This window comes from Salvia miltiorrhiza, chromosome 1 (genome assembly GCF_028751815.1).
Source record: "Salvia miltiorrhiza cultivar Shanhuang (shh) chromosome 1, IMPLAD_Smil_shh, whole genome shotgun sequence".
Lineage (NCBI taxonomy): Eukaryota > Viridiplantae > Streptophyta > Magnoliopsida > Lamiales > Lamiaceae > Salvia > Salvia miltiorrhiza.
The window spans coordinates 69,854,613-69,868,589 of record NC_080387.1 but is presented as its reverse complement, the minus strand read 5'-3'; the positions used below and the strand labels follow the sequence as shown (position 1 = coordinate 69,868,589).

Genomic DNA, 13,977 nt, shown 5'->3' with positions numbered 1-13,977 from the left:
AGGTCGCCCCCCTAGGAGAAACGTTAACAATGATGGAAATCGCGATGAAATACCTGAAGGGCGGCGAAACGACAGGGAACCTACCCCACCCCCTCCACCCCCTGCTAGAAGGACTGAAGAACTGTTTCTTCGACAGAATCCGCCCACATTCACTGGGACAGGCGACCCAGCCGAGGCCGAAGCTTGGATACGCGCCTTGGAGCGTATCTTCACTTTCCTACACTGCACAGAAGAGGAGCGACTCTCGTGTATGTCTTTCCAACTAGCCGGATCGGCTGACTTTTGGTGGGAAGCCCGTCGAAAGACTCTGACTCCCGAACAATGGGCAGCATACACTTGGGAAGACTTTAAGACGGGATTATATGATAAGTATATTCCCAAAAGCTACAGAAAGAAGAAGGAGGCTGAGTTCTATAGCCTGAAACAAGGGAAGAAGACGGTGACAGAGTATGACAGAGAGTTCTGCGATCTATCGCGTTATGCTCCGCAACAGGTGGATACTGATGAGAAAATGGCGGAGAAATTTTGTGCCGGTCTGAGGCACGAGATTCGGATGACTCTAGCTAGTCATGGTGGACTCTCATACACTGAGTCTTTGAACAGGGCACTGGACATCGAAGTTGCGATGCCAGTAGAAAGGTTGGCTCCGCCACAGACCTCAGCGCCAGCCAACCCACCTGCACGCCCTCAGAACTTTAAAGGGAAGCGCAACTGGAACGACCATAGAGGAAATGAAAACCAGACTAACAAGAGGCCATGGCAAGGAAATGCGCCGTTGGGACAATATCAGCAACAAGGACAAGGGAAGCAACAGGGTCCTGCCCCGGCTGGAGGCAGCCAAAGACAAAATGAAGTTCCCCTTTGTCCAAAATGCCACAAACCACATCGTGGTGTCTGTAAGGCTGGAACTGACAGTTGTTACACGTGTGGCCAGAAGGGCCACTACTCCTCACAATGCCCCAACAAACAGCAGGGCGCGGCAATCAGAGCCACTTATGCCCAGCCCCTGCAAGCAGTTCAAGGGCAACACCAGCCCCGCCAACAACAGCCATACCAGCAGCAATACCAATACCAGCCCCGCCAACAACAGCCATACCAGCAGCAATACCAACACAAGCACCAACAGCGCCAACAGCAACAGAGGCGGCAGCAACCATTGCCGCAGCAGGCGAGAGCCTTTGCTCTCACCCAAAACCAGCCCGAGAAAAACCAGGGAAACCTGGCAGGTATGGGCAAGCTTAAAGGTTTTTCCATAATGATTCTGTTCGATACTGGTGCCTCGCATTCTTTTATATCTGCCCCTTGCGTAGATACCGTAGAAATCGAATCAGAACGAGCTAAGTGTGCCTTAAGAATCACTACACCCTCAGGAGAAAGATCTACCACCACACATGTTTGCTCGAATGTAGAATTTGAAATAGGAGAACTTAAGATGGTAGCGAACAATCTTAATATTCTGCTCATGTGGGACGTAGATATGATCTTAGGAATGGACTGGCTAGCTGAGAATCACGCCACCATCCTTTGTAGTAAACGAAAAATTTCTCTTCGACCACCTGGAAAGGAACCGACGGAATTTCACGGCATCGGTATGAAGAAAAGAGTACCAGTGATATCCGCATTACAAGCCAGAAAAGAGATGATGAAGGAAGGAAGCACAGCTTATCTCGTCTACCTAAACGGGGAAGCTAGTGAAGACAAGAGGGTGGAAGATGTGGCAATAGTACGAGACTTTCCAGAAGTTTTTCCTGAAATATTGCCGGGACTACCTCCAGACAGACAACTAGATTTCACCATTGATCTAGAACCTGGATCTGCCCCAGTATCAAAGGCACCGTACAGGATGGCCCCAAAGGAACTACAAGAATTAAAGGTGCAACTACAGGAACTCTTGGACTTGGGTTTCATCAGACCCAGTGTCTCGCCTTGGGGAGCGCCTGTACTCTTTGTCAAGAAGAAAGATGGAACCATGAGGATGTGCATTGATTATCGAGAGTTGAACAAACTGACGCTTAAAAACAAATACCCTCTCCCAAGGATAGATGATTTGTTCGATCAACTCAAAGGAGCCAGTGTATTCTCAAAAATAGATTTAAGGTCTGGGTATCATCAACTGAAGATCAGACCAGAGGATATATCTAAGACCGCTTTCCGCACAAGATATGGTCACTATGAATTCGTTGTCATGCCATTTGGTCTAACCAATGCACCGGCAGTATTCATGGACCTCATGAATCGAGTTTTCCATCCATACTTAGACAAATTTGTCTTAGTATTTATAGATGATATCCTCATCTATTCTAAGAATGACCAAGAACATGAAAATCATTTAAGAATCATCCTGGAGACATTAAAGACGGAGAAGTTGTTCGCCAAATTCAGCAAGTGTGAATTTTGGTTGAAAGAAGTAATGTTTCTAGGGCACATCGTATCAGCAGATGGAATCAAGGTGGACCCCGCCAAGGTGCAAGCAGTGCGCGAGTGGAAATCACCAACCACACCTAATGAAATTCGAAGTTTCTTAGGTTTGGCAGGATACTACCGGAGATTCATCGAAGGATTCTCTAAAATAGCGAGACCAATGACGCAATTACTTCGCAAAGGAATCAAGTATAAGTGGAACGAAGAGTGTGAAGCCAGCTTTCAAGAGCTGAAGAAGAAATTGACAACTGCACCAGTGCTAGCAGTTCCAGCAGCCGATAAAGAATACGTGATCTTCACGGACGCGTCCAAAAATGGGCTAGGTTGTGTGTTGATGCAAGAAGGAAAGGTCATTGCCTACGCCTCGCGACAACCAAGGCCACATGAATTGAACTACCCTACTCATGATCTGGAACTGGCAGCAATTGTGCATGCTTTGAAAATTTGGAGACACCATCTATACGGAGTTAGATGTGAAATCTTCACTGATCACAAAAGCCTTAAGTATTTTTTCGAGCAGAAAGACTTGAATATGAGACAGAGGAGATGGCTCGAACTCGTAAAGGATTACGACTGCGGTATCAACTACCACCCGGGAAAAGCTAATGTAGTAGCTGATGCTTTAAGTCGTAAAACTCAATCCGAGTTAGGACTTCTTCTCACTCAAGAGGACACGCTTGTAAGGGATTTTGACAAATTGAAGATAGAAGTGGTTCAGCCACCGGCAACGACAAGAGCAATTATTGCAACTCTAGTAGCTGTCCCAGACCTCAGAGAAAGGATCGTCAGTGCCCAGAGAGCGGATGAGAGCTTGGAAAAAGTTCGTCTCAAGATCCGAACAGGCACGCCAGGAGGCTACCAAGAGGCAACGGATAACGCAGTTCTTTTTGAAGGAAGATTGTGTGTTCCCTATAACGAGGAACTGAGAAACGAGATCATGAGTGAAGCTCATGACACGCCCTATACCGCTCATCCCGGAAGTACCAAAATGTACCAAGATCTAAAACAGAAGTTTTGGTGGGACGGGATGAAACGAGATATAGCCTCGTTTGTAGAGCGTTGCCTTGCATGCCAGCAAGTGAAAGCTTTACATCAACGACCATATGGGAAATTACAGCCATTGGAAATTCCAGAATGGAAGTGGGAGCACATAGCGATGGATTTCGTGACGGGTCTACCCAAGACAAATAGGGGCAACACATCTATTTGGGTAATAGTAGACCGTCTCACAAAGAGCGCTCATTTTATACCGATTCCAATTACCCATGGATCGGAGAAACTAGCCCAACTGTACATTCGTGAGATTGTACGGCTACATGGAATACCAATATCCATTACTTCAGATAGAGATTCAAAATTTACTTCTAGATTTTGGATCAGTTTACAGAAAGAGTTGGGAACGAGATTAAACTTTAGCACCGCCTTTCACCCTCAAACAGATGGACAATCAGAAAGGACAATTCAGACCCTTGAAGATATGTTGAGGACAGTGGTGCTAGACCGAGGAGGAAGTTGGGAATCAGTGCTGCCATTGATCGAATTCGCCTACAACAATAGTTACCAGGCAACCATTGATATGGCACCTTATGAGGCGCTGTATGGAAGGAAGTGTAGGTCACCACTTTATTGGGATGAAGTGGGTGAAAGAAAAATCCTTGGGCCAGATGCAGTAAGCGAGATGATCGAGACCATCCGCCAGATTAGAGCAAGAATTAAAGAAGCTCAGGACAGACAGAAGTCTTATGCTGATACCCGACGAACTGAACTACAATTTCAGATTGGAGACAAGGTTTTCCTTAAAATATCACCCTCGAAAGGGATCATTAGATTCGGTGTTAAGGGTAAGTTGAGACCCCGTTTTGTAGGACCTTATGAGATCCTAGAAAGAATAGGTCCCGTAGCGTATAGGTTGGCACTGCCACCTAGCTTTGGAAACGTCCACAATGTGTTCCACGTGTCACAGCTGAGACGGTACGTGTTTGACCCCAAACACGTGATTCACCAAGATGAAATGATTCTTAACCCAGACTTGACGTACGAAGAAAAACCTGAAGCCATTTTGGACCGAAAGGTGCAAGAGTTGAGGAATAAATCGATCGCGTCAGTCAAAATACTGTGGAGACACCATGGACCGGAAGAAGCAACGTGGGAACTTGAGGACCAGATGAAAGAAAAATACCCAGAACTTTTCACATAGGTATGCAAATTTCGGGACGAAATTTTTGTTAAGAGGGGTAGTATGTAACAACCCGCTCTTTTATTATATTTAAACCCAGTAATTATTTATTATTTAAATTCAACTTATGACACTGGATTATATTCTAATTAAGCAGGATTATTATTTTATTACCAAGTCAGTAGCTTCGCGTAAATAAAACCGCGATGAGAATTATTGAGTAAGCCAATAATTATTTATTTCAGATTCATAACTGACTTAGTTAAGTCATGTTATTTATTAATCACAATAGAATTATTTTTCTATTATTATTTCTTGAGTCGTGATTTATTCCGGTTTATGAAGAATTAAATCTACGAATTTAATTTAGAATTTATTCTAGCTAAGAAAGGAAGCAGATATCGAGTAGTTTCATAAACACGCTATATTAACAAAACCCGGTAGTTGGATTTTATTTAAAAAAAAATGCAATACAATATTACAGATATAGAAATTCCAAGACAAGAATTATTGCTTCTGTTTATACTTCACTTTACAAACCCCTATTTTTCTATCTATCTACCAACACTTAAAAAAAAAGGGAATAGTGTATGTGTGTGAAAGAAATCTGCAGCTATCCCTTAAGCGCATGCTCAGCCATCTATTCTGGACATTTTTTGACTCCAGCTCCACGCCTATGTAATATTCTTCTTTGACTCCAGCTCCAGCATCATATTTGTAAAATTTTCACACCCGAACACCTTCATGTGGTTTCAGATTTCAGCAGCTATTAATCTTCATTTCATTCCCATTCCACACTGCACTGCTCTTCATTCGGTGCTCTGCCAAGTATCCTCAAGCCATTCCAGTAACACCTTAACACTTGAAGAAGTGAGAGAGAGATCGTTTATTCATTACTCTGCCAAACTGTCAGATTATCTCAGTTCATTCAACAACCAACACAAACATTCAAGGTATTGATTCTATCTCAAATATCCATTCCAGTAAAGCATTCATACCAAAGCATGATCAGTTTCACAATGATAGAAAACCATTGTAGGCATAATGAACTTAGCAAAGTTACACTCTTTATATTGCAAACACCAATAACTCTTATGCAAAGCAAGAACAGACTGCACTCTTTCACCACTAGGAAAATAAGAATACAGAAAACCAAGTTTTCATTCCAAAATCAAGTCTTTATACAAAGTTGAGTTTTCTGAAAATTAATTCTAATATACGAACCTACCGAGTGATAAAATGAGAGGGAAGATACGGTGGAAAGTCGAAGCCCTGCTGTCCATGGCGACGGCGGCACCAGGAGAGGCGACTGCCGAATTCTTGCTGCCAACGGCAGCGGCTGACGGCGGCGCTCCTCCAGCGAGCTGCTGGCCGTCGATCGCAGGCCAGCCAGCGGCGACTCCGGGCGAACAGCAGCAGCTCCAGGCGGCGACAGCGGACTCCGGGCGAGCAGCAGCAGTTCCAGACGGCTGACTCGGCGGCGTTAGGCGACGCGACGCTCGCCGGAATCCAGTTGCAGCGGCGTGGATTCTTCGGCTGGATACAGATCGAGAGAGAACCGAAGGGAGCGTTTGATTTAGGAGAGATTAGAGCAAGATTGAGGAAGAGAGAAGGAGGCGCCGGACCTCGGCGCGATAGAGGCTGATTCGCCGGATTTCGGAGCTCTGCAACTCCAGGCCCCGACTCCATGAACAGCAGCGGTCGGCGCGACTCCGTGAACAGCAGCAGTCGGCGGTTTCAGGCGAGAAGCTCGCCTTGGTGCTCCACGAGCAGTCAGCGGCAGCAGCTCCACGCGGCGGCCTCGCTGGCGACCGGAACGGCCAGGACGCGGGGAGGAGATGGCCGGAATCGAGCGAGAGAAAGAGAGATGTTGCAGCGTTCTTTCTTGATTGAGAGAGAGAGAGCCGAGCGGCTGTTAAGCGAGAGAGAGAGAGTGAGAAAGAAGAGGCGCAGCTTGTGTGTGTGTTGGGAGGTGTTTGTGTGTGTATATTTAGGTTAGAAAAGGGAGCCGGGTTTGGGCCGGGTTTCAGCCGGGTTTGGGCCGGGTTTCAGCCGGGTTTGGGCCGGGTTTGAGCCGGGTTTGGGCCGAAAATTTTGGGCTTTCTTATTTGGGCCTATTTTAATTTAATTGTTTGGGCCTTATTCAAAGAAAAACATGATAGACTTAATTTATCTAATTAATTTGGGCTTATATCTATTTAAATTATTTGAGCTCTTAATTATTAATTTAAATTGAGCTTGATTAATTTAATTATATATTGACCTTTAAATTAATTATTTAAATGGAGTTCTTTATTTCAAGTAATTATAAAGGGATTATAAAATAAAATATTTTGAGTTAAACTCTCATTTAAATTAATTCTTTTCAAACGACTTATTAATATGGATTATTTGAAAAGGATTAAATTGTTTTATGTATGAGAAAGCATGATCTATGATGATATAATTTATCTATGTAATATTATAGGTTTTGTTTTTAAATGACGGAATATTTGACTTGATGACATAAATAGAACGAGTTATGATTAATGCGCATGTTGATGTTCGAATAAATAGTTTCGAACCTAAATGATAGTTATGTGGTAATGTTTTGAGTCTAAGGTTTTGACGAGATAAGATTAATATTAAAATTTACTAATTATTTTAAGGGTGATGATGGGCTCACTTATTGGGCTTCATGATTTTATTATCTTGGGCCTCATTTGTTGGGCTCTAGAATTTAATTGATGTTGGGCCTAATTTTATTAATGCACTGGGCTTCGAATTTGTTCTTTTGGGCTCGAATTAAATTCCTTTTGGGCCTTGATTATTTTATTTTAATTGGGTCTTCATAATTATTCTATTAAGTTTAATTAGAGAAAATTTTAAGACTTACTAATTATTAATTAGTAAGTGAATTAGATTATTTTAAGATGAGTAGATTATTAAAGATTAATAATCCGACCTCATAAGACGAGATTTAATTCCTTAAATAGGATTAGCATCTCATAATTTAATTAAAGGAATATGAGTCATGCATAATCATTTCACGCATCCTCATTTATTGAGATTTTTCGAGAATTAGAATCTTATTTTATTTTCTCGGATTAAAGGTCAAGCACCAGAGTTAGAGCTAAACCGTGAGTCTGCTATTCAGGTGGGCTTTCTACGTATAAACTAAAATTATATATTAGAATTGTTAAGACTTTATGCTTATGAATTTAAATGATATTGTCAATGCCTAAATGCTTTATGTTTTATTATTAATTGCCTATCTGATGTTAATCGAATTCGGATTCTGGATGGGACCGCAAATCCCTTCGGAATTAGTGTACACCTTGTGATCGTGAGTCATCTAGCGGGTTGGCCGATCATAGTGTCCGTAGAGGGAGGCCTCCCTCTCGGCACGAGTTACTGATATGGTGATTAATGATATTAAAATGCCTGCGCGGGTTATTGATGAAAGAAATGATATTATGTTTGGTAAATACGAGTCTTTAAAGGAAAACCCTCGTATATTACTATTGTTGAAAGGCTTGACAATAAAATATTATGCATGTATGTAAATTTCGGCAAGTGTCCACTAAGTACTCTTGTACTTAGCCCTGTATGTATTTATAAATGTGCAGGTTGAGCTGTGATCGAGGATGTAGTGTGCAAGCGGAGCTTCTGTCAATCTAGGATGAGTACCTCAGAGTAGAGTATATGTCTTCATACATATACTCAAATTATTATTATTCCGCTGCGAACACTGATTACGTTAAGATATTATGTCATTTGTCAAACAATATGTATTATTTAATAATGTACTAAAACCCATTGAGTATCCCGTTTTGGGATATTATTATGTACGGTCCCTTCCTTCGTTGATATCTAGATATTTCGATTGATTTCCTTATACAAGTCAAGTCATCAAGAAACCGAATATGCCCCTTTCTAAATCCCGCTCCTAAATCTCCTCCCTTAGTCGCGGTTTCCCCGAATTTGCTATCCTTAGCAAGAGCGGTCGTGACAGCGGATGAAGTGTGCTGCACTGCTGCTGCTGTTCCCTATTTCTCCGGCGGCGGGCGGGCGAGAGAAGTGGAGAAGGCGACCGGCGATGGAGGTGAGGCGGCGTGACTGAGACCGAGAGGGAGATGGCCGATGAAGGAGATGGCCGATGGAAGATGGGAGTGAGGCGGCGCAGGAGTGAGAAGTTGAAGAACCGAGAGGGGAAAGGGAGATGAATTAGAAATTAGGTTTTCAAAGTTATTCTATTTTTTGTTTTAATTTTTAATATACCTAATATTATAAATAAAATAAATATAAAAAATAAATAATATATTTTGAATTAAATTGGATCCACGGGTCGGATCTGGGTCGGATCCGGATCTCAAATGTCAAGATCCAGATCTAGATCCGTTTTAGAAAATGAGATCCAGATCCGGATCCAGATCCGCGGATCCAAAAAATTGAGATCCAGATCCGTACGGATCTGGACCAGGTCCAGGATCCATTGCCATCCCTAATTGCATCCCCTAGCATCAATGCTTGCCTTTTTCTTTCTTGATCTTTGCTTCTATAAGCTCTTCCTCTTATTATGAAACTTATTGTTGCACCAGGTGCTTGAATCTATGAGAAGTAGATGTTTGAATTCATCTTTTCCAAATGTTAAGTCCGTGCAGCTCGGATATCGTTTCAACGACTATGAAATATTAGTCAGTCTACTTGAGATTTTTCCTCAATTAAAGAAGCTAGTCCTTCAACCTAAACAAAAGGACCATTACCATGATGGCAGAGAGTCACTCAGCTTTGATGACAAGAGCTACCTCAAGTTTGAAGCAAAGCTTCCTAAGTCTTTTGTGCTGCAGTTGAAGACAATTGAGGTTACTTGGGTTGATGGCGACAACGTGTTCCCTTTTCTAGAGTTTCTGTTGAAATACGCGAGCAAGCTAGAAAAGATGGTATTCCGAGTAAGAAAAATCAAATCTTCACGTCCGTCTGATTTTCTATTTTTGGTATCGAAGAAACTGCTGGGAATGCCAAAATCCTCCCCGACTGCAGAATTGATTTTCTATGATTCCAGGGATGGTTTTGTTTGAAGGGACGTATCTTTCGTCGTATACTTTCTTAAAATGTTTTGCAATGACGTAGTTATGCTCCGAGCTTGGTAGGTTGATGCTCCCTTCTTTGTTCAACTACCTATCCTGTTTCAGTTTTTCTTTCCTAGTTTGTTAACTTTGTTTCATTTTGGGAGATCATATTTGCTTATTCAAGCAGTAGTACAATGTGACACTTTTGGGTTAAGTTGATGATGTTTTGATCTGTATAGCACATGACTTGTTAACTTCTTGTTGCTATGAATGAAACTGGTGATAAAACCTATGTTCATGTTTATCTTGCTTTACTTCCCAATGTCAAATTCAGATATAAGTTTGTAAAACTAGAAAAAGAAAAATAATGAAAAATGTAATATTGTACATTATCATACTCCCTCCGTCCCAAATGAAATGTTGTTTTCCTTTTTGGGTTGTCCCACTTCAAATGTCTTGTTTCCTTTTATGGAAAAATTATCCTTAAAAAGTAGAATTCTTGGGACCCACATCACATTTTCAACTCTACACTATACCACTTAATAATATAATTAATATTTTCCTAAATAACCGTGCCGAAAATAAACAAATCATGTGCCGAAAAGAAAAAAGACATTTCATTTGGGATGGAGGGAGTACCAAATATGATTATTTACCTAATCTTGCCCTTGCATCATGGGTAGCATCAAATTTTCTGCTCATACTAGACACAAATCTCATTGTGATACTAGAAAAAAAAATGCTTTTTTTCTTCTTCTAAATTTGGTATGAACGATCTTGGTAAGTTGATGTTCTTCTTGGTGTTAAATGGATAAAAACTGAAAATAGTTTTTCACTTAATCAGTCCATAAAGAGCTTATAAGCTCTTGTCTCTTAGAGCTTATAAGATGTTTCAAGAGCTTATAAAATGTAGTTTATTAGTAGCTTATAAGTTGTCAAAGTGTTTGGGTAATTTAGCTTATAAGCTAAAGAGAGAAGTGAGAAATTTTTTGTTAGAGAAAATCGAAGAAAAATAAAATTAGAATGATAGTATATAATAAAAATAAAAAAAATTATAGTTGAATTATTTTTATAAAATGAGTGTTGTTTATAAGATAATGAGAAAATAAGTTGGGGTAAAAGAACTTATTTTTTGGGAAGTTTATAAAACTCTTAGACCTTATTTTTAGAGCTTATAAGTTCCTTTTTGCCAAACACTTTGAAGGAGCTTCTAAGCTCCTAAATAACTTATAAGCTGTTTTAAAGAGCTTATAAGCTCAGCCAAACACCCTTAGTTCGAGAACATGTCAACTTGTAACTTGTACGAAATGTGGTGGTTAAGCTAGCTCGTTTGTACTTAGAAAATCTACACACTTTATCTTAGTGTTTAAAGCTTAGTCAATATTAGAGCAATCAGCTGATCAAAGTAGCTGAAGGTTTATATGCTGATGAACGTGAAGAAGTGCTTGTGTGTGTGCATATTGATGACAGTTCAACACCATACTTTTGCATCAAAAAGTGGCTAAGAATTTGCCATGTATGTTCATTCATGTACCATAATTTAGTTTCACTGAATACATTATCTTCTAATCTACAAAATATTTGATCCTACTAAACATCATCATCTTTTGCTGAAGCCAGAGATGAAATCTACAAATAAGTCCTCACTGCAAGGGATGGTGAGGCCTCCCATAGGGTGGTTGAATCCGAATTCTTCTTCAGATTGAAATAACAATTCTTGAAACGAGGGATGGTTCAAGTATGATACTGGAATCACAAAACGCTTCTTTTCATCCTCCCCAACATACACGGCAACATGCCCTTTTGGAACTTCAGCCGACCTTCTTTCGCTTGATAAAGATCTTCTCAGAATTTGACGAATGGCCATTCTTGTATAAATAAGAGTCTTTTTTTGAAGTAAAACGAATACTTTTCAGCAGGTTTCCTGTGACAGAAATCAAAAGTGAAAAGCTATATTAGAATTTTTGAAAATGTGTTGATGATTGTGGCTTGGAAATATGTTGTATATATAGAGAGGTGCACAAGCAAGTTTGATTAGCAATAAGCACAAAATGGATGTGTGGTGGCTATGAAACTTGGAAAAACACAAGCACATGAGAAATCACATGGATTTGTCTATCATTTAATGTGGAGTATATAAGATTTGAAGCAAGAAATTGAAAATTTTGAGGGAGTAAAAAACATTAGTCCCTACTACATGGCCCTCAAATGCCCTACATGAAATTAAAATTTAGATCAATGAAAATTTGTATACATAATTTTATAGCAGACTCTAACAATCCATTTGGTTTTGCTGTTTGTAACATATCATTAACGTGGTCCACAACAGCTCATGTGATTATGTTTCTGCAACTATAAATCCTAAAATACTAAAATTTAATTAGAAATAGTAGAAAATGAATTCTCTTTAGTTATAATTATTATAACCAGTAATAAATTCAGTGATGTAGCTCAATTGGCAGAGCAGAGCATTCGACTTATTGAGAATGATATATAGGATTCAAATCCCATCATCTCCATTTTTTCAAAATTCTCATTATTCAAATTTTCTTATAATCAACTTTTCTCTTGATTGTAATTATTATATCCGATTTAATCAACTTTTCACTATATATGTTTCAACATGACCACTGTTGTATTTGCTACATCATCTTTTAGTACTATCAATTATTGAAACACAGGATCATGTGAAATTCTTCATCACAAGTCAAGTCTGTCTCAATTTTCCCTCTTATTAAAAGAAATTCGAATAATAAGAAATCAAAAAATATGGAGATGATGGGATTTGAACCCTATATCATTTCAAACCATTGAATGCTCTACCAATTGAGGTACATCCCCTTTTTGTGAGATATTAACCTCCACTTAATTTATTACTGGTTATAATAATTATAATTAAAGAGAATAAATGATTAAAAGAAATTCGAATAATAAGAAATCAAAAAATATGGAGATGATGGGATTTAAACCCTATATCATTTCAAACCATTAAATGCTCTGCCAATTGAGCTACATTCCCTTTTTGTGAGATATTAACCTCCACTGAATTTATAACTGGTTATAATAATTATAATTAAAGAGAATAAATGATTAAAAGAAATTCCCCTACTAACTCTAGCTACATGGCCCTCAAATGCCCTACATGAAATTAAAATTTAGATCAATGGAAACTTGCGTAATAATCCATTCTGGTTGTGGTGTTTGTAAATATATCATTAATGTGGTCCAACTTACAGGAATTGAAGAAATCAACAGCTCATGTGATTATGTTTAATTTGTGCAACTATATATCCTAAAATACTAAAATATAATGAGCAATAGTAGAAGAGGAAGATGGAAAATTGATAGTACTTCAATAATTGATAGTACTAACTACTAAGTCGTGAAAATAAATTGATTTTAGGTAGAAAATAGGCATCGAGGTTTGTTATGTGAGGGCCCTTTTTGCTAGTGTTGGTAGACTACATAGTTTTACATCACAAATTCTTGTTTAAAATGTGTATGTGGTTGATAGACAAATCCATGTGATGGTTTATTTGCTTATGTTGCATTACCACATATCCTGATATCCATTTAACTATCAATCTGAATTTCAAAGAGATGAGACATTTCTTTTCCACCTATATATATATATACAACACATTTCTCATCTTCAACCATCAACAACAAGCCTTCTTCAGCTCTCTTCTTGATTTTGATTTATTTCACAGCTACTTGACTTGAAAGAAAATAAAAAAAACTTGTCCTTTCACTTATTCGATTAGTTCGACAATGGCCATCCGCCAGATGCTGAGACGGTCTTTATCCAGCGAGAGAAGGTCAGCAGAAGTAGTTCCGATGGGGCATGTTGCTTGTTGGGTATCTTCGCCTTGCCGGGATTACTCCTCTTGTTTCCCGAACCTCCGGTCCTTCTCACTCGACACTCTAGTGCCAAGATCCACTTCACGTTCCTTCTTCTTCGTCGTCTTCACTCCTCTTGTACCTGTACCTGTAGAACACCAATAAACCAACAAGTAAACTGATACAAAGTGAAGAAAAGCAAAATGAGACAGAAGAGCAGGAAAGTGCAGAAATGATTGAAGTGGGAAAATGTGTCCTCGGGACACTTTGGCTCAGATTTTCCCACGGTAGGCAGAGCTTCTTCCGGCAGCGTTAATGATCACAGCACAAAGGAATGGTGAGAGCAGATCGGCGCTCAAATCTCAGATGGTCAGTCACCAACAGCAGGAATCCTAAGGGCAGGAATTCCGATGACAACACAATCAACCAGAGTATCACCAATCAGGAATCCGGTGGGCAGGAATCCGGTGATAACTCTCACAGCAACAA

The 13,977-nt window shown here is 39.8% G+C and overlaps 2 protein-coding genes across 2 annotated transcripts in view; one reads left to right on the top strand and one right to left on the bottom strand.

Moving 5' to 3' along the window:
• Nucleotides 1-9,950, top strand: part of LOC131005561 (putative F-box protein At1g49610) — a 42,033-nt gene extending 32,083 nt beyond the window's left edge. The window contains exon 3 of the mRNA XM_057932569.1: nt 9,178-9,950. Coding sequence (XP_057788552.1) covers nt 9,178-9,657 — 480 coding nt within the window. The 3' untranslated portion in view covers nt 9,658-9,950. The remainder of the gene's footprint in view (nt 1-9,177) is intronic.
• Nucleotides 9,951-11,131: 1,181 nt separating this feature from the next.
• LOC131005566 (auxin-responsive protein SAUR20-like) lies at nt 11,132-11,652 on the bottom strand. Its single transcript, XM_057932575.1, has one exon. The coding sequence runs from the start codon at nt 11,513-11,515 to the stop codon at nt 11,249-11,251; it is 267 nt and encodes an 88-aa protein (XP_057788558.1). The 5' UTR covers nt 11,516-11,652; the 3' UTR covers nt 11,132-11,248.
• Between the last annotated feature and the right edge of the window lie 2,325 nt (nt 11,653-13,977).

Coding starts and splice junctions, on each gene's coding strand:
- LOC131005566 (XM_057932575.1), bottom strand. CDS start 11,515: ATGGCCATTCGTCAAATTCTGAGAAGATCTTTATCAAGCGAAAGAAGG.